This window comes from Rhinopithecus bieti, unplaced genomic scaffold, assembly GCF_001698545.2.
Source record: "Rhinopithecus bieti isolate Rb0 unplaced genomic scaffold, ASM169854v2 scaffold_4655, whole genome shotgun sequence".
Classification (NCBI taxonomy): Eukaryota; Metazoa; Chordata; class Mammalia; order Primates; family Cercopithecidae; genus Rhinopithecus; species Rhinopithecus bieti.
The window spans coordinates 82,874-102,170 of NW_016804517.1; the positions used below are offsets into that span (position 1 = coordinate 82,874).

General features: G+C 35.2%; 1 protein-coding gene across 3 annotated transcripts in view; it reads right to left on the bottom strand.

The window, feature by feature from the left end:
- The window catches only part of PTEN (phosphatase and tensin homolog), a 107,633-nt gene that overhangs the window by 33,303 nt on the left and 55,033 nt on the right, over positions 1-19,297 (bottom strand). The window contains exons 3-5 of one of the 3 annotated variants that reach the window (XM_017868858.1): positions 10,127-10,169; positions 4,463-4,506; positions 2,319-2,555 (exon numbers count right to left, since the gene is read on the bottom strand). In XM_017868858.1, the coding sequence (XP_017724347.1) occupies positions 2,319-2,555; positions 4,463-4,506; positions 10,127-10,169 (324 nt within the window). Of the gene's footprint in view, positions 1-2,318; positions 2,556-4,462; positions 4,507-7,942; positions 7,982-10,126; positions 10,170-19,297 lie in introns of those variants that run through there. The other 2 variants (XM_017868859.1, XM_017868857.1) reach the window with 2 other exon arrangements.

Consider the following 19,297-nt stretch of genomic DNA (forward strand, 5'->3'; position numbering starts at 1 on the left):
TTATTTCTTGACAAGTCTACTTTCATCAGGCAATAGAATCTTTAGATTCCATTTACTCTTTTTTCTTTTGTAAAATAGCATTTTCAGCACTTTTTACCAAAGTCAACACTGATTGGATATCAAAGATTGGATATAAAAGTTGCAAAGTCAAAGAGCATAGTTTCAACTTGTTATTTTAAAAGTTAAATAGCAGTTTTTTCATTAAAATTTCGTATTGAACAGAACTAAAGCTTAATTTTGGTTAATTTGTACTACTTAGATTTATTCACTGCTCTCAGGTAGTGGCCACCGGTTTTGCATGAAAAAAAGTGACATAGTTTTCATGAAGGTTCTTTTACATTCTGTTTAAAATAATATATTTCAATGTAATAAAACTATGTGCAAAATTTTATGTACACTACGTACATTTTTTGGTGGGAGAACATTTATACCTTCCATCAGACTTCTAAAAGGTATGTGACACAACTTAAGACCCCTGGCTTAAATCTAGTGTTCTATGCCTCCACATTACAAAATTTTCTATTTTATTACAAAATTGTTTTACCTGACTTTTTTTTCCACTACCAAGTTATCTGCTGCTCATCAACTCGGTTTTAAACTTCTACCATCGCTTTTACTACTGCATTTTAAGTTTTTTTTTTTTTTTTGAGATGGAGTCTCGCTCTGTCACCAGGCTGGAGTGCAGTGGCATGGTCTCGGCTAACTGCAACCTCTGCCTCCTGGGTTCAAGCGATTCTCCTGCCACAGCATCCTGAGTAGCTGGGACTACAGGTGTGCGCCACCACACCCAGCTAAGTTTTGTGTTTTTAGTAGAGACGAGGTTTCACCATGTTGGCCAGGATGGTCTTGATCTCTTGATCTTGCGATCCGCCCGCCTTGGCCTCCCAAAGTGCTGGGATTACAGGCGTGAGCCGCTGCGCCTGGCCTATATTTTTAATCAGTAAAAGCAATTGTTTCCCTGCAGATGATAATGGGATAAATCAAAGTAAAAATCTTTAGATCCTCAGCTCTATAATTCATGCCAGTGCTATCATTCCAAGGTGCAAACAATATGCAGAAATGTAAGGCAATCTACCACAATCTTCAACATTCACCAAAATTATGTACTAATGTAAGATTCAATTTTATAAACTATCAACAATAAATAGTACTTTGGCATCCTTATACATAATGCAAAAAAAGTCACAAAAGGTAAGGAAATAAGACATGAGAGAGGGGTAAAGGAACAAGGAATCAATGCAACTACACAGCTTTAAATGATTAATATGATCATTCTATTTCTGTTTACAGCTGAATTAAGAAGAAATTAGCTTAACATGAAGGAGAACTCTCTAAATGAGTTTTTCTATCTGTCTGGAGGGGCTTAGGCTTTGTCCCTCTTAGAGATGGAAAAATGAACAAAATCTCTTTGTATTAAATTTTAACATGTTTTGCCATACTTACCACCCAAAGAAATACATCAACAGCAAAATTAAATCACTGTAAAAGTTCTCCCAAGTTTTCTTTTTGCTTTCAGATGTACTATAAGAATCAAATTTGTCACTGATTTTTCAATATAGTCCTTAGTTTTCTGATCAAAGAATCAAGAATCTTCTATTAATCTAACTACATTTATGAATATTCTTATAAAAGAATAATTTTTACGTATTACAAAAGTTCACACTTTACTAGGTAATGGTATTTTATCCAAAGGCATTCTATGCTCAAACAAGCTTCAGAAATATAAGCTTATTTTGATAGCTTTTAAAATGTTATCTTAAAAGAATTTTATGAGACCAAATCTGCAATACAGTTAATGGGTAACATGTGCTAGTATGATACGAAAATGGTAGCATGAACAGAAAAATGAAATCAGTCAGTCATTTCTCATATAGAAATTGAGGCAGCAACTGATTTAAAATTTAGAAGAAATAAGGATTAGCAACTATTTTAAAACTGTTTTCTAGGGACTGAGGGTGGGGAGGGAGGGACACAAGATGAACAAGATCTGAAGATCTATTGGACAGCACAGTGACTATAGTTAATAATAACATTGTTTAATTGAAAATTGAAGCTTGTAGATCTTAAATGCTTTCACCTTGGAGGGAGAAGAATAATTATGTGAGGTGATGAATATGTTAAGTAGCTTGACTGTAGTGATCATTACACAATGTATATATACATACATCAACAGATATTATACATTGTATTTATATATAATTTTTACTTGTCAATTACACCTCAATAAAACTGAAGGAAAAAAAAAAACCCAAAATCTGTTTTCCAATAAATTCTCAGATCTAGGAAGAGGAAAGGAAAACATCAAAAAATAACCTACCTTTTGTCTCTGGTCCTTACTTCCCCATAGAAATCTAGGGCCTCTTGTGCCTTTAAAAATTTGCCCCGATGTAATAAATATGCACAAATCATTACACCAGTTCGTCCCTTTCCAGCTTTACAGTGAATTGCTGCAACATGATTGTCATCTTCACTTAGCCATTGGTCAAGATCTTCACAAAAGGGTTTGATCAGTTCTAGCTGTGGTGGGTTATGGTCTTCAAAAGGATATTGTGCAACTGTGGTAAAAAGATAACCTCAGAATAAGAAAAAAAACTCCTGAATTTTTAATTACAAGTAGGTTAACTTTAGAAATGTTGCATACAAACTTAACAGGTATTTAAAAGAAACACTAGATTCCAGAGAAAAATAATGTATTGCTTAACTTTCTAATTTTAAATAGAAAACAGTCTCTTGATCAGTCTTACATATAATCATTAAGGAAAGCAAGTATTATTTTCCCCCATTTTATTCAGGAGGATATATTCTAGGAATTTACACTATACGGACTGACAGCATAGGTCACATATTAGAGGTACAGCTAAACCCAAATGAAATGTCACATGGACATTTCATCAGAACTCTCAATGCAAAAGGAATACTATTTATAGTATTTATTTCATCATCACAAAACATATTCCAAAGACAGAATAGATTACTAATAAACTATGGAAAGAACTGCATATTACATTTCATAAAATAAAAATGCTAAGTGTGTTATTTAAAGGTGGTCTTGCAAATGTTAGTGTTGTATACACATGTAAATCATTAGGGAATCCCAGTACTATTTTCCGCCATTTTCTGCAGGAGAATACATTCTGGGAATTTACGCTCAATGGACTGGTAGCATAGGTCACATACAGAGATACGTGAAGGCATACACCAAAGAAATTACTTACAAAATGTATATAATTGTTATCAAAGTTTCAGGTCTTCTCACATGAATTATAAGAGTCCAAGACTTCTCTGTTCACTATAGTCAGAGTTGAGGTTTTTAAAAAACCTTGTTTAGGAACAGGACTATAGATATATCACTATTAATTGTTCTTAATAGTTTCTACCTTAGTTCCACTCTATTAAGATCCTTAAAAACCCTGACTGCTATTCAACGTACTATCCTGTGTTACCTAAATATGTGAGAAGTATGTCTTATATCTCCAATCAAGTCACTCATAATATGGTACAGGATACAATCAATTATCCTTTGGTGTGACAGGACAGCTCTTCTGGTAGACAATGACTATCATTATAGGGAGTCAGAAGGACAGCTTTCACTTAGTCATCTGCCTAACTCCATTTTCCCAGTGGTACACAAAAACCTCCAGGAAAACCTGTTAAATGTCTATTTAAAGCAACACAAACCTCAACTAAAGCCTGCTTTGCCTAGTAAGCAACAACCTAAATCCACCAAAACAAAACAAAACGTTCTTAGTGAATCTATACCAAATCTCAATCATGAGTGATTTAGAATTTTCAAACCATCTGTCTGAAAGTCCATTCTAGATTTTCAGGAGGGATCAATGGCAAATACATCAATAGTAGCTCATGGCACCCACTTTCTCTTTTTGACTATCACAGCAGCATCTGCCAAGCTTTTCAACTCTTCAGTTCTCTCATGGCTTAAAGTGTTAGGTCATAGAACTGAGTTGTATTTCACAAATAAAAGTGAAAGTTTTTGTGGGCTCCAAGAATTAACTTATGTCTGAAGTAGAATTCATTTAAAGCAATTCCCTCCTCTCATCCATCAGGTTCCTCTTACCAACATTTGTTATACCCTTTCCTACCTTTTATGTCATTCCTCAACACAGAAGAGTTAAGTAGTTCTGCTTTCTCCCTATAGTTGCTTACTATTAGACCTACTGCCTCAAACAGTAGGTAAACCCTCTCCTTATACTATTTTTAGTCTAGGAATTTTCCTAATTCTTAGTCTACTCTGCACTTCAGTCTTCCTGACAATATTAATAGCTTTATGCAATACTTTTTTCCTAAAAAAACAGCAAAATTAAATTTTTTGAAAATTTTTAAGATACTTCTTAAGATAAATATGTATCTCACTCAATAATCTAGATGACTCATTATTATGACAGTTAAGATATAGTCTATTGGGTTTAAGTTATACAGCATAGTATAGTACATTCATACCTACCTCTGCAATTAAATTTGGCGGTGTCATAATGTCTTTCAGCACAACTAAAAGAAAAGTTTAAAAGTGATATAAAGTTATCTTTTGCATTCAGGAAGAAAAAAAGTACTAATATTAACAAACATTGCCTGAATCTTTATAATGTGACACATATTACGCTGTTTAATATTAATTATTTCATGTAATAACAAGAATTCTATTAAGTAGATACTGTTATCACCCCCATATTATAATAATAAAACCAAAGCTTAAAAGATTAAGTGTATGCAATTAGAGCTAATAAATTTGCTTACAAAACTTGTGATGCCACTAATATAAAGTACTGCAAATTCAGGTGCTTCCATGCTTTCAAATTTCCTTTATGAAAATTTGCGTGCTATTGTAATTTTTTTTTTTATTTTACAAGTACCTATAAACAACTGACTAGTTTCAATAGTATCTGTATCTCATAGTTAAGCATACATAATTCTCAAACTATTCTTCAAAAGATATATGTTAAAATAATAAAAGCATAAGGATAGTAAAGAAAACTGAATGATGTTAATCTACTTGGACACAATGCTTACCAATTTTTTTTTTAAACAGACCTTTCTCCCTGTTGAAAAGCCAATGCTCACCTTTTACAACAGTCTCTCAGGTTGCAAGTTTTAATTACAGTATGAGAGTAATGAAAGAATAAGCAAAAGCAATACAGAATAGTAAAATGTTGACTTGTCATTACTAGAGTATGCTAATATTTGTCTTAATAGCAGTGATATGTTCGTTAGCATGTACTGGCTTTCTAATAATTAACAGCCCATATTTACAAACAATCCAAGGCTCAGAAAGAGATCTTATGTATCAGTATGGCTAGCAGTAGCCTGGTAACTCCAACTACTATGCAAAACAATTTTTAAAAAAATTATTTAAAATAAAATCTTAGCATTTTAAAACAAATAAAGGTCCATAGATCCTTAACCTGCAATTTCAATATCCCAAAAGTTCAAAACATCTAACACTTTCTCTTAAGTTTTACGGTAAACTCAACTACAGCAAATCTTGATCTGAAGTAGTAAGATTGTACATCATCTTCAATACACTTAGAGTGAAGAGTGAAACATTTCATTTCAGGTATTGACCCACCTCCCACTGGCGTGTTTATGTAAAAGTATACGCATCTGTGTTACCTTCTGAAAACTAAAATTTCTGAAAATGGAAACACTCCTGGCCCCAAGAGTTTCAAATAAGTGATTGTGAACCTGTATTGTACATTTAGAAACCCTGAAAACATCTATATAGTTTCTCTACTTTAAAGGAAATTCAAAATCAAATTCACATGAAGGTTTAACTAATTATAAATAAACTGAAATCCATTGGTTTCTAACTGGTCAGACCTAAAATAAAACAACTTTCATATTACCACTCAAAACAAGCTTTTCCTTTTTAGTATAATTTAGTATATTGAATTTTTTTAGAAAGAAAATGCATTTAGTAATGACATATGCACATATATGCATCCTTGCTAATAATTTCATACCCACTGATATGAAAAACAGGAAGAAGAGGACTGACAAAGAAGACAGTCACACTTTACACTTTCTTTGGTACAGATAAAAGAGGAGAAATTGTCAATAGTGAAGAATTCATAATGGAGTATTTTATAAGGAATCAGAGATGTAGGACTAGGAAACAGAATCTAAGAAGCTGGTATCATGACAACACAACAGAAAATAAACGTTAGTTTTGTGCAGCTTCAGTTCTCTAAACTTCCCCTACTTTCTCAGAATCCCAGAACATGTGGTTTGACAAACACTCTTTAAGATTGCCTTAATAAAAATGGCTCTCAAATATTACTGTTAAGAGGACTATATGGACGGAAAGTGGAAGTAATGACTACTAAGTGTCAACTAGATGAACAAACCTTACAAAGACTTTCCACTTTTTTTGTTTCATCCTCACAACCACGTGATAACTGCTAATATTATCTTCATTTTACATAGGAGAAAGCTAAGATTTAAGAGCATTAAAAAACTTGCCCCAAATAACAGTATACAAATGAAAGAGCCAGAACTCAAGCTCAGTATCTCTGATTACAAAAGTCAAACTTTTTCTACTACTGTTCCATAATTCTACTTATAATAAAAAAACAAAGTTTTACATACAAAAGCAATAACAAATTTTAGTCAAAGCCAGCATTCCTACAAGAGCAGTATCTGTCATAAATGACAGAACCAACAGTGACAATAAAAAGCAAGAAAAAAGTTATGAAAATCTTCACAGGTAAGCATAGCAAATATGGGAGCAAATATACCGGGACTGGTAATGATAAATGTGCTCAGGGAATGGGGGTTGGTAGGATAAGGATGAAGACTTTCTTCTTAAATTAAAATCTCTGATAAATGCCCTCCTTCCACCCACCACATACCCAGTTTCTTTTAAATTCTTTGTGGTTTGGTAGTGATAAGTCTCACAACAAACTAAAATTAAAGATACACAAATGGCAAATGGGGTTTAACCATTTAAATTTAACCATTTATATTTCCTTATAACTAAAACTCAAAAGATGCCATTACCTCATATTGGCTTATATGAGACAAGAGAAATGACTAAACATTTAAAGAACGAGGTTTTATGAAATAAGAGGCAGAAACTGAAGAAAGGAATAAGATTAACAGGAAAAGCTTCCACAGAAGTGAGACTTGCCATAGAATCAGCTAGGTAGGCAGGTCTCTTCTTTACTCTCTTCAATGAAGCTATCACCATCTTACAAAAGAAAACTCAACAGATAAAAATTAGTAAAGCTAAAGGTTTACCACAAAATGATAAAGCATGTCAAATAAAATATGCACTGAAATACAGTAAATACCTTTTAAAAATGAGTATACAGTGAATACTTAAATTCCTCAAAGGCAAGAAGTATAGATCTCTTTATTCACTATCTCCCCTTCCCCATTCCTACCAGATTATACAGCAAAGAACAAAAATAAAATATACTTGTACAAAACAAACTTATTAAGTAACAGTACACCTGAATTTGCTTAATGTTATGAATGCCTGAAGAAAACAGAGATATAAACAGATACAATTAATCAGAAAGTCCATATTAAGAACTCTTCTTCACCATGTATATAATAATTGCTGTAAAAGTTTTAACATACTATTAAATGTGGGTATGCCTAGTGTAAATATTTTAAGATCTTCAAATTATGTATGTTTGCAAAGACATATATATCACATGTAATACTATCCTAAAAATAAAAGAAATAAAATAGAACACCTGCAGCTTGCCAGACTCACTTACCCAGAACCAGAAATATAAACAGAGGTAGAAAAAAGATAAAGAAGATTGGAAAGTGACATTAGAATTCATAACATGCTATAACTTAGTAGTTCTAGGAACTTCTGAAGTCAGTAAAATTTGGAGAGGTTAAAACGAACAAGCAAAAAAGCAAAACATAAAGCGAATATTGGCATAAACAGTGGATGGTCTGCTACCATATGTACCTGTTTGACCTTGTTCAACTCACTTAACTTCTCTAGGCCTCAGATTCCCCATCTGTAAAATGAGAAGGTTGGACTAAATGATCTCTTTCAGGTACTCTCCAGTTCTGAAAGCCTATGATTCCATGTGGGGAAGGGGCATTAAGATATATGCATTAAAAGCTACCCTCAACTACTAAAGAGACTTCATTAACTTGGGAATCCAATGTTTGGGAATATAAAAACAAACAGGCAGTCAGGTTCCTAGGCTCTCTCCAATGCCAACTTTAACCATAAAAATGTAAGTGACCTACAATACTGATAGTACAGCTGAAGTCCTAAGTTCTTGAAGCAGGAAGTCACTACACACAGGAATGAAAAGAATTTCCTTCCCTTTCTTTGAATATGTTAAACTAGAATAAAATTTTCAAAAAGGCAGAATTTGTCTTAGGTGTCCTTCGATCTCCATTCTGAGACTCTCCAAATCCCCAATTCTGATAGTCTAACCCTGAAGCGACTCAGTTTAATGGCTTCCAGCTTTTGAAAGTTCGTGTCCTTTTTTATTACTTAGATTCTGAATCCAGCTGTGCAAAAAGTACAAAGCTTTGTGGTTTTTCTTTTCCTCCAAAGAAACACTATGGTATCTGGAACAAGGCTCTTTGTAGGAGAGGTTTATCAGGAAAAGAGAAAGACCCCTAAATGCATAGATCATTTGTAAGCTGGGCCCACTAAGTTTCCATAACAGCTTTTACTTTTATCTTGTTGCCTATTGCCACCGCGATTCTCTCCCACACTCAACACACAGACACCACAATCTGATGATAATGAATTCACTGCCATATTCTAAACACTTTTATGCCAACAAGCTTCTTACAATGCCATTCCTTTGGCCTGTAATGTCACTTCCTCTCCTCTCCTTGGCTTGAAAGTCAACCCTTACTGGTTATTTTCACCCTAGCTCAAACATGCCTTCCTTTATGAAACCTTCTCTATAAGGTACAATTACTATCGCCAGTATTCTCTTCATCGCAACCTTCTATACAAGAGTTACTTCTGTAATGCTTTGTCTACCTTCTACATTAGAATGTAAGCTACTTGAGAACGGGAACTACATCTTATTCACCTCTGTAGGCACCCCTCAACATGTTTTGTGATATCTAATAAGTGATAAGGACTTAACAAACATTTGTTCCTTCATGAATCTGAGAAAAATCAGTGAAAATTTACTGAGAGTAACAATATCGATGTCCACTCCACTCTAAGTACTTCTGGCGTTTTATCACACTAGAAAGATCACTAAATTACAGATAAAAAAGCAACACCCCAAGACAAGAAGGCACAGAGAATCTTTCTTTCTTTTAGTAGAAGTTTAAATGCCCACTGAAGGCAGAAGTGAATCTTATTCTTCCATTTGATAAACTCTATAGAAAAATTGTAACTGTGGATTAGTATGTATAACTTTACATTAAAATTTTCCTATCTATAATTTATAGATATCACATGGGAAAGATAAAGTCAGGTAGAAAATAACATGTTTTATGTGCCGATTTTAAAATCAGAAAATGGTCAATATTTCGAGAAGGAAAGACAGTCTTCAAGGGCAAAATAGTTAAGTTTTTTCTTCCTTCCTTCCTTTTACCTTTTCACATCTCTACTCCCAAAGTCAAAAGAAAACAAAAGTTAAAGATAAGGTCAACTAGCTCTATCAATCAGGTGGGCAGTCCTTAAAACCCTGTCCTAGACAAGACAAGCCAACTAATTCAGCAATCTTAAATAACTTATGTTATGTACAGTTAGAGAATGCCCTAACAGCTTTTTCAGTCAATAGCTCTAGAGACACAGGATAAACAAAATTATATTCACTCTAAAGTATACCTCCATGGAAGATGCTATTAGTGCTTTAACAGAAGCTCTGCTGTGAATTACACTTCAAATTACCACACGGTTATGGGCTCAAATATGGGCTAGATGCCAAGTCATTTAAAGCAGATCAAGTAACATGAATCTGTGCCAACATTGTTTTACCTCATCACTACACTTTCTAAATGATCTAACAATGCTCTTGGACTTCTTGAATTAATTGGTTTAGGAATACAATTCTGTTAAAATATATCTTTAACTCTACCTCACTCTAACAAGCAAGTAACTTTCACTTAATAGTTGTTTCAGAAGATATTTGCAAGCATACGAATAAGAAAACATACTTACAGATTGTATATCTTGTAATGGTTTTTATGCTTTGAATCCAAAACCTTAAAACAAAACAAACAAACAAAAGCCACCATTAACAAAATGAGCTAACATTTGAAATTACATTAATACTATCGAGAAAACCAAAAGACAGATTTTCTTTTCCTAATCTCAAATACCATTTAAGTGAAAATAAATAATCCAACAAATATCCCTCCATGGGTTTAGATCAGTAATCATGTCATTGTTAAATAATTATTACATTACACAGATTTATACAATCTGAAGTAAAGCCAGAGATTTTCAGAGAATATTTTCATAATCTTCTATCTTCAACCTAACATAATGAGATTGAATACTAAGACATAACTTCTTTAAAAAGTATTAGCATTTAGTGCAAGCATACGTAGCTCATACAGGTTTACAAGACAGTCATAATTAACTACTCTTAAAAACAACCCTGAAAATTCAGACATCATTTTCCCTTCAAACTAAAAACTTTTGATATTTGAAAATCCACGTACTACCTATTTATTCTGTACAAAGGTATTAAGCATTTCCACATACATATTCCATTCACCCTCACAAACATCTGAGAGATAGAGCTTATTAACATTACACAGAAGAGGGAGGTAGGTCTCAAAGAGATTACAGCACTCGCCCAAGGTCATGTACAGCCAAGAAGTCAAAGAATCAATACCAAAGACCTTTCCCTCAAGACAGTTATGAAAGTAAACAACAATTACAGCTACCATAAGCACTTACTATATGACAGCACCTCAGGCATATAAATTGTTTAATCCTCAACCCCATAAGATAGACAAAAGAAGGGCTAGAAAACCATAAAGCCGAGGAATTAACAGAATATACAGAATAAAAAGACAAATGAAAATCAGAACACTAAACAAAAACTAAGAGTTCAGGATGTTCAATATTATATTAGGAGTTCCAGAAACAGAGAACACTGAGAAGAAACTGAAGACATAACTCGAGAAAAATACTCAAATCTGAAGGATGTGAGTTTTCAAACTGGAAGGGTGCACGAGTACCTGGCAAAACAGATGAAAATAAGACTGAAATAGAAGCACACATATCTTATGAAATTTCTGAATACCAAAGAAACAGAAGACCCTAAAAGCTGCCAAAGAAACAGGTTTCATAAAAGAATCTAGAATCAAAATGACATTATCCTTTTTAACAGCAATACTAGCAGCTAAAAAAAAATTGGGCAAAACCTTCTGATTTTGAGGGAAAACTCTTCTCAGCCTAGAATTCTATACCAAGCAGACTATTAATCAAGTGTGACTATATGATAAAGGCATTTCAAAATAAACAAAATCTCAAATAATTTTGCTTCCCATACACTTTTCAGGAAGTTACTAAAGATGTGCTCTGCCAAAACAAGAGTGGGAAACCATGAAAGAGGATGACAGTTTCCAAGAACTGAAGAATCCAACCCACAAGAGAGGAAAAGAAAATCCCTAGAATAATGGTGAAGGGACATCTTGAGGAGAAAGCCATACAGCAAGCCAGGAAGAACAATTAGCCCAGACTGGGACAGATCAGAAGGCACCTGGAAAAGATAAAATTGATGTAATGCCAAATGTGCTTAAACATGTTGAGAGATTTATACAATTAGGGGTAAGTTTATGAATTAAAGCTAAGAACATTTAAAACTAATTTTTTTTAAAAAAGAGAGAGACAACTGTTAAGTCCAGGAAAAACAAAATATGAAGGAAAAAAGTCACATTATATCACTTAACTATGAATGGCATTTATCTAGTTATAATCCCATGAAAGCTCAATATTGATATAACCAAAATTACAATGTAACTACTGGCAGGAGTTATAATACAATTACTGGCAAGAAGAAGGATGAGGAGGAAGTCTGAAAATATGTGTGTGGTGAGATGGAGAAAAACAGTATATGAACTTGAATCTGAAAAATTATGTTACAAAGTAGTGCAAGCAGTATTTGTAACTGTCACCAACATAAATTATAGATTTTTATATCACACTACAGTTGTTGCAGATAGGTTACCATCCTTAAAAACAAAGAAACATAGTGCCCCTTGCTTCCAGCATGGTGGCTCTTCCCTGATACAGAAGGAAATGGAACTCAAGTAGAATACAGAATGCACTGAGGTAAACAGGAAGAGATTAGACTGTTAAGCCTGCTGGAGTTTGGACAGCGAGGGACTAAGAATTTTGTATGGATTTCATCTCAGGTCCTTGGCTGGGGGCTGGGCTGTCTATGTGCAAGATCTGAAAGCATAATGGAGATGACACCAGAGGTAACGAAATACAATACTAGGAGAAGTTGGAGTTCTGGCCTATGCAGAGTGGAAGAGACCTCATGGAACACCCCAGATACTTAGCTGAGACATTGGAAAGGGCAACCTCGAAGTAAAAACCATGCCCCAAGACAAAAGACAAATCTAAAATAGGCCTGCCTTAACAAACAGAACCAAACCTGACAATACTAAATCAACTGTCAATTTAAATGCCTGACAAAATGAAACTCAGCACCCTTAAAGGAAGTAACAATCCAGACTCCCTACATTTCAATATACAATTAAAATTTACTAGATAGGCAAAGCAGAAAAACATGACTTATTACAAAGAAAAAAGAGCAGACAATAAAATCAAGACTCCAAGATGAACCAGATGTTTGAATTAACAATGTCTTTAAAACAGTTACTATAAATATGTACAAAGATGTTAAAAAAAAAAAAAGATTACAATGAGTGAAAGATGGAAAGTCTCTGCAGACATAGAAAATATAAAAGACAGCAATTTGAGGCCTCAAAAGTACAATATCTGAGAAAAAAAAATCTACTGGATGATCTCAACAGATCGTAGACTGCAGAAGAAAGGCGTGGCAGATTGTATTTTCCAAAAATTCATTTAGCAAATATTTATCAAGCACCTGTTATGTAACAAATACTACTGTGGGCATAGTGGCAACAGAACTCGAAGTAATGACAACCATAATAACGAATGCTTCCAGCAGCCTGAGAAACCCAATGGAGAACTAGCTTTTTGGTATCTCATTTGGAAAACAGCCTAAGGACATTGGACAGCTCCCACCAATCCTAAAATAAATGAAACAAAATCAGCATCTGAAAAGCAAAATAATTATTTATTTGCTACTTTTTCCCATGGCTAATTCGCTATTTGGTAACCATATATATTTCCCCTTAGTCCATTCTCACACTGCTATAAAGAACTACCTAAGACTGGGCAATTTAGAAGAAGAAAGGTTTAATCAGAGGCCTCAGGAAACTTACAATCATGGCGGAAGGCCAAGGGAAAGCAAGCATGTCTCCCAGGCAGGAGCAGGAGGAAGAGAGAGAGCAAAGGGGGTCGGTGCTACACACTTATAAACAAGCAGATCTCAAGAGAACTATTTCGCCAGACAGCACTAGGGTGAGAGTGCTAAAACCATTACAAACCATCCCCATGATCCAATCACCTCCTACCAAGCCCCTCCTCCAACACGGAGGATCACAACTCAACATGAGATTTGGGTAGGGACACAGAGCCAAACCATATCACCCCTGCTGCATTGTTTAATCAACATCTGATCTCAGAACCCTAGTGTAACTACAGCTGTTAGTGCTGTTACTAACACATAAATTTACACATAAATCATCCCTGCCTTAATCCCATCAACACAGGCAAGCTCCAAACATTTCAATTCTTAACCACTGCCTCCTGACCAACTTCAGGATGGTTATTAGAATTACTTCTGTTACATATCCAATACATGGAAAGTATCTTGTTTAAAATGTTCCTGTTTGTAACTTTTACCTGCACAGTACTGCTTTCTCCTATACTGCCTCAAGTTAAAGAAAAAATAATAACAGCTTTGAATAATTCTGCTCAAAAATAGTGATTCCTAGTACTCAAGAAAATCTACTCTCTTTAAATAGCTATAAAGCTGGAGGGAAAAGAAAGAAACAGAGGCAGGCCAGGCATGGTGGCTCACGCCTGTAACCCCAGCACTCTGGGAGGCCAAGGCGGGCAGATCACTTGAGGTCAGGCATTTGAGAGTAGCCTGGTTAACATAGTGAAACCCTGCCTCTACCAAAATTACAAAAATTAACCAAGTATGGTGGAACATGCCTGTAATCCCAGCTACTGGAGAAGGTGAGGGAGGGAGAATTGCTTGAACCCGGGAGGTGGAGGTTGCAGTGAGCCGAGATCATACCACTGCACACCAGCCTGAGTAACAAAACAAGACTTCTTCTCAAAAAAAGAAAAAAAAGGAAGAAAGAAACAGTGGCAGAACTGACCTATTAACTCACTGAGAAAATCAGAAGGCTATCAAAAATACTACTAAAAACTGTCAAATATTTCTCCCAAGAAATTGTATCATTTTGTGCTTTTACCAACATGCATAAGAGTTCCAGTTAATCTATATCTTTGCCAATTCCTGTAAGCCCTTTTTTAGCCATTCCAGTAAATATGAGATATCTCATTATGTTTAAATTTTCATTTCCCTGATGACTGATTTTAAGCATCTTTTCATATGCCTATTGACCATCTCTATATCTTCTTTTGTAAAATTTATTTTTACATTTTTTGCTCTTTTTTTTTTTTTTTTTTTTGAGACAGGATCTCACTGTGTTGCTCAGGCAAGGTTGCAGTGGTGCGATCACAGCTCACTGCAACCTCCGCCTCCCAGGCTCAAGCTATCCTTCTACCTCAGCCTCCCAAACAGCTAGGACTACAGGCGCATGCTACCATGCCCAGTTAATTTTTTGTATTTTTTTATTTTGTAGGGACTGGGTTTCACCATGTTGCCCAGGCTGGTCTCAAATTCCTGGGCTCAAGCAATTCACCTGCCTCAGCCTCCAAAAGTGCTGGCATTACAGGCGTGAGCCACTGCACCCAGCCTGCCCTTCTCTTTATGGGGTTATCTTCTCATTATGAAGTTGTAAGAGCATGTTTATGTATATATTATACATTCAAGTCCTTTTTCAGATATACGTATTGTAAATATTTTCTCCAAGGCTGCTTGCCTTTTCATTTTCTTGAGTCTTTCAACGAGCAGAAATTTTTAATATTGATAAAGTCAAATTTGTCCATTTTTTTCTATATGGTTAATTTTATATATACTGTCTAAGAAATCTTTAAACCAAAAGTCACAGAGATTTTCTCCTATGTTTTCATCTAGAAGTTTTATATTTTTAAATTTTACTTTTACATTTAGGTCAACGATCCATTTCAAATTAATTCTTGTGTATGGTAAGATGTAAAAGTCAAGGTTCACTTTGTTTTCTCTATTGCTCCAGTATTACTTGTTTAAAAGATTATCCTTTTCCCGTCAATAATCTCAGCACCTTTGTCAAGAAATAAGTATGTGAGCTTTTCTGGAATCTACTCCATTCAACTGATCTTACGTTATGTGACCCAACAATTCTACTCAAAGGTATTGAATAAACAGAAACAAAAATGTATGTCCACAAAAGTCTTGCACATGAATGCTTACAGCAGCTTTGTTCATAACAGACTCAACTAGTAAAGAAATGTCATATCCGGCCGGGCGCGGTGGCTCAAGCCTGTAATCCCAGCACTTTGGGAGGCCGAGGACGGCGTGTCACGAGTGTCAGGAGATCGAGACCATCCTGGCATAACATGAGTGAAACCCGTCTCTACTAAAATACGAAAAACTAGCCGGGCGAGGTGAGCGGGGCCTGTAGTCCAGCTACTTTCGGAGGCTGAGGCAGGGAATGGTGTAAACCAGGAGGCGGAGCTTGCCAGTGAGTGAGATCCGGCCAGGCCCTGCACTCCAGCCCCAGGCGGACAGAGCAAGACTCCCGTCTCAAAAAAAAAAAAAAAAAAAAAAAAAAAAAAAAAAAAAAAAAAAAAAAAAAAAGAAATGTCATATCCATACAATGTAGTATTACTCAGCAATAAAAAAGAACAAATTATTGATACAAGCAACAACAGGGATAAATTTCAAAAATATTATACTAAAAGAAACAAACCAGACACAAAAAGGAATACATGCTATATGATTGTATTTATATGTAATCCTAGTATAGGCAAAACATCTATGGTGATAGAAAGCAGATCAGAGATTGCCTGAGACCAGGTTTGGGGACTGGACCACAAATGGGCATGAGGGAAACTTTTTATAAAGCGAGTGTTCTAAATCTTGGTTGCTGTGGTGTTTACAAGAAGGTGTGTGTGTGTGTGTGTGTGTGTGTGTGTGTGTGTATCAAAAGTCAATGAACTGTACATTTCAAATGGATAGATTTTACTGCATATAAATTATACTCCAATAAAGCTAATTTTTAAAAGTAATATAAAAAAAGTAACATAAATAGCCTCTGATTTAGAAATATCAGTATGTAAAATGCAACCTACCTTTAAAAAGTCTCAAATTTATTTTGATTCAACTAGAGGATAGCAACAAAAGGAGTATACCATCTTCAGGAATTAGAACTTTTTAGAATGAGAGGCAGAATGACATGGTATAGAATAGCACTGTCTAACAGAACTTTTTGCAATAATGAAAATGTTCTGTATCTGTGCTGTCTTAATACAGTAGTCACTAGCCACATGTAGCTACTGAGCACGTTAAACGTAGCTAGCAAAAACAACTGAGTAAATTTATTTTATTTTATTTACATTTAAACATAAATAGCTACATGTGGCTAGTGGCTACCTACACTGGATAATAGATATCTAAAAGTATCTATCTATGAAAAAAAAAAATCTACTGGGATACAATCCACATGCTTCCTAGTCAGGTAGTAGAAATGGGTACATCCCTAGAATAGAGCATAAAATTGGAACAGAGAAGAGGTACAGTAAAAATTAGAGACTTTACAACTGTCAAAATATATACTAAACGTATTTTCAACTACATGCAGTTTACCAATAAATTCTTGCTATGCTTGATTAATTTGCTTCTGTCATTAGATTAGAAAGAAACTACAATTCTGGATATATTTCTAACTAAGAATGAGGAACAAGTTTGAGTGGAAATGCCAGGAAACAGGGAGAAAGTGTTCACATAATTTTAGAGTTCACGTCAGACAAGGAAGGAAATACTGGTGTAGTTAGATATGATACACATCAGTAAAACAGATTTCAAAAGCTTCATTTAAATAACAGGCTATGAATTCATAACTCAACCTATAATGAAAGACTTGTGGTTTTAAAAATTAAAATTCTGTATAAACAACTACAAATGACTCTAGTTTTAAAAAGACAAAGAAGGAAATACAGAAATTATCTAAAAATCAACCAACACAGCTGCAGTTAATTTACCTTCAAAGCTCAGATTTAAAAGGTACATATATATATTATAACAGCCAAAAAAGGGGATGGGGAGAGAGAACTACAGATGAAACAAAACAGCAGCATATACAAATGAACGTGAAAATAGTAAAAACAAAAGGCTTGGAGGGGAGAATGTTCATACCAAAAAGAACAACAAAAAAATTAGGCCAGGTGCAGTGGCTGACACCTGTAATCCTAGCACTTTGGGAGGCCGAGCAGGCAGATCACTTGAGGTCAGGAGTTCAAGACCAGCTGGCCAACATGGTAAAGTCCCATACCTACTAAAAATACAAAAATTAGCTGGGCATCATGGCACATGCCTGTAGTCCCAGCTACTCAGTAGGCTACGGCAGGAGAATTGCTTGAACCTGAGAGGCAGAGGTTGCAGTGAGCCAAGACTGCGGCACTGCACTCCAGCCTGGGCAACAGAGTGAGACTTTGTCTCAAAAAAGAAAACAGAAATTAGACTCCCACACATTAAACAGTTATATAATGCTAAAGACAAGGAAAAAGGCAGGAACTCTTAAATTCCCTTTTCACTTTTACCTTCTCTGTCCAAGAGAAGATGATTCAGTAAGTCAGGAGTAGTGGGCACATGACTTTTCTCTTTATTAAAAGCATTTTCTACTTGCTAATTTAAGAAAGGTGACTTTTAAAGAATATTTCTTAATAAACAATCAATAATGCAAAACAAAAGATAACCCACCAAGTTCTTTATGATATTATTGTTTCATCTGTATTTTGTAGTCACAAAATTCAAATGGCAAGATAGATAGAACATTAGACAACTGTCTGAAGAAAGAATAAAATTGTTTTCCTGAAAATCATTAAGGAAAACACAAACAACCTAAAAGAAAAATGAGTTGAAAATAGGGTTAGTTATATACATACACACACACCAAAAAGTACGTAAGACCAATACATCAAAAAGTCGCTAAACCTCACAATTAAAACAACACAATCAAATAACAAGATAGCATTTTTTGCCAACAAGCTATAAAAAGTTAAAGTTTGAAACTATTGCCGGGCGCGGTGGCTCAAGCCTGTAATCCCAGCACTTTGGGAGGCCGAGACGGGCGGATCACGAGGTCAGGAGATCCAGACCATCCTGGCTAACCCGGCGAAACCCCGTCTCTACTAAAAAATAAAAAAAATTAGCCGGGCGAGGTGGCGGGCGCCTGTAGTCCCAGCTACTCGGGAGGCTGAGGCAGGAGAATGGCGTAAACCCAAGAGGCGGAACTTGCAGTGAGCTGAGATCCGGCCACTGCACTCCAGCCTGGGCGACAGAGCGAGACTCCCTCTCAAAAAAAGAGAAACTATTCAGTTTGCCAAGGTTAGTGGGGATAGAAGGAAGAAGCACTCTTGAACAGTGAGTATATAAAATATCATTTTTGAAGGCACAAGTTTAAACCAAAGACGCAATGGACCTAGCAACTCCACTGCTAAGAATTTGCCTTAAAGATATACTTGGAAAAGACAACAAGATACATATGTGAACTGTTCTCAATGACAAAAAAAGAACGGGAAACAACTTATATATTCATCATGGGGCCTGTTAATTATAGCATGATCATAAAATGAAATAAAAGGTTCTTAATAAAAGAATCAGGTAGGTAGATATCCACAACAATATGGAAGATTCCTCAGACAAAAAATTTTTGAAAGGGGCTAACACAGTGGTAGTATGTTCCCATTTGCTTTTCTGAAAAAGTGGGTAAACGATGAAAACAATTTTCTTTTTTTTTTTTTTGAGACGGAGTCTGGCTCTGTCGCCCAGGCTGGATGGAGTGCAGTGGCCGGATCTCAGCTCACTGCAAGCTCCGCCTCCGGGGTTTACGCCATTCTCCTGCCTCAGCCTCCCGAGTAGCTGGGACTACAGGCCGCCCGTCG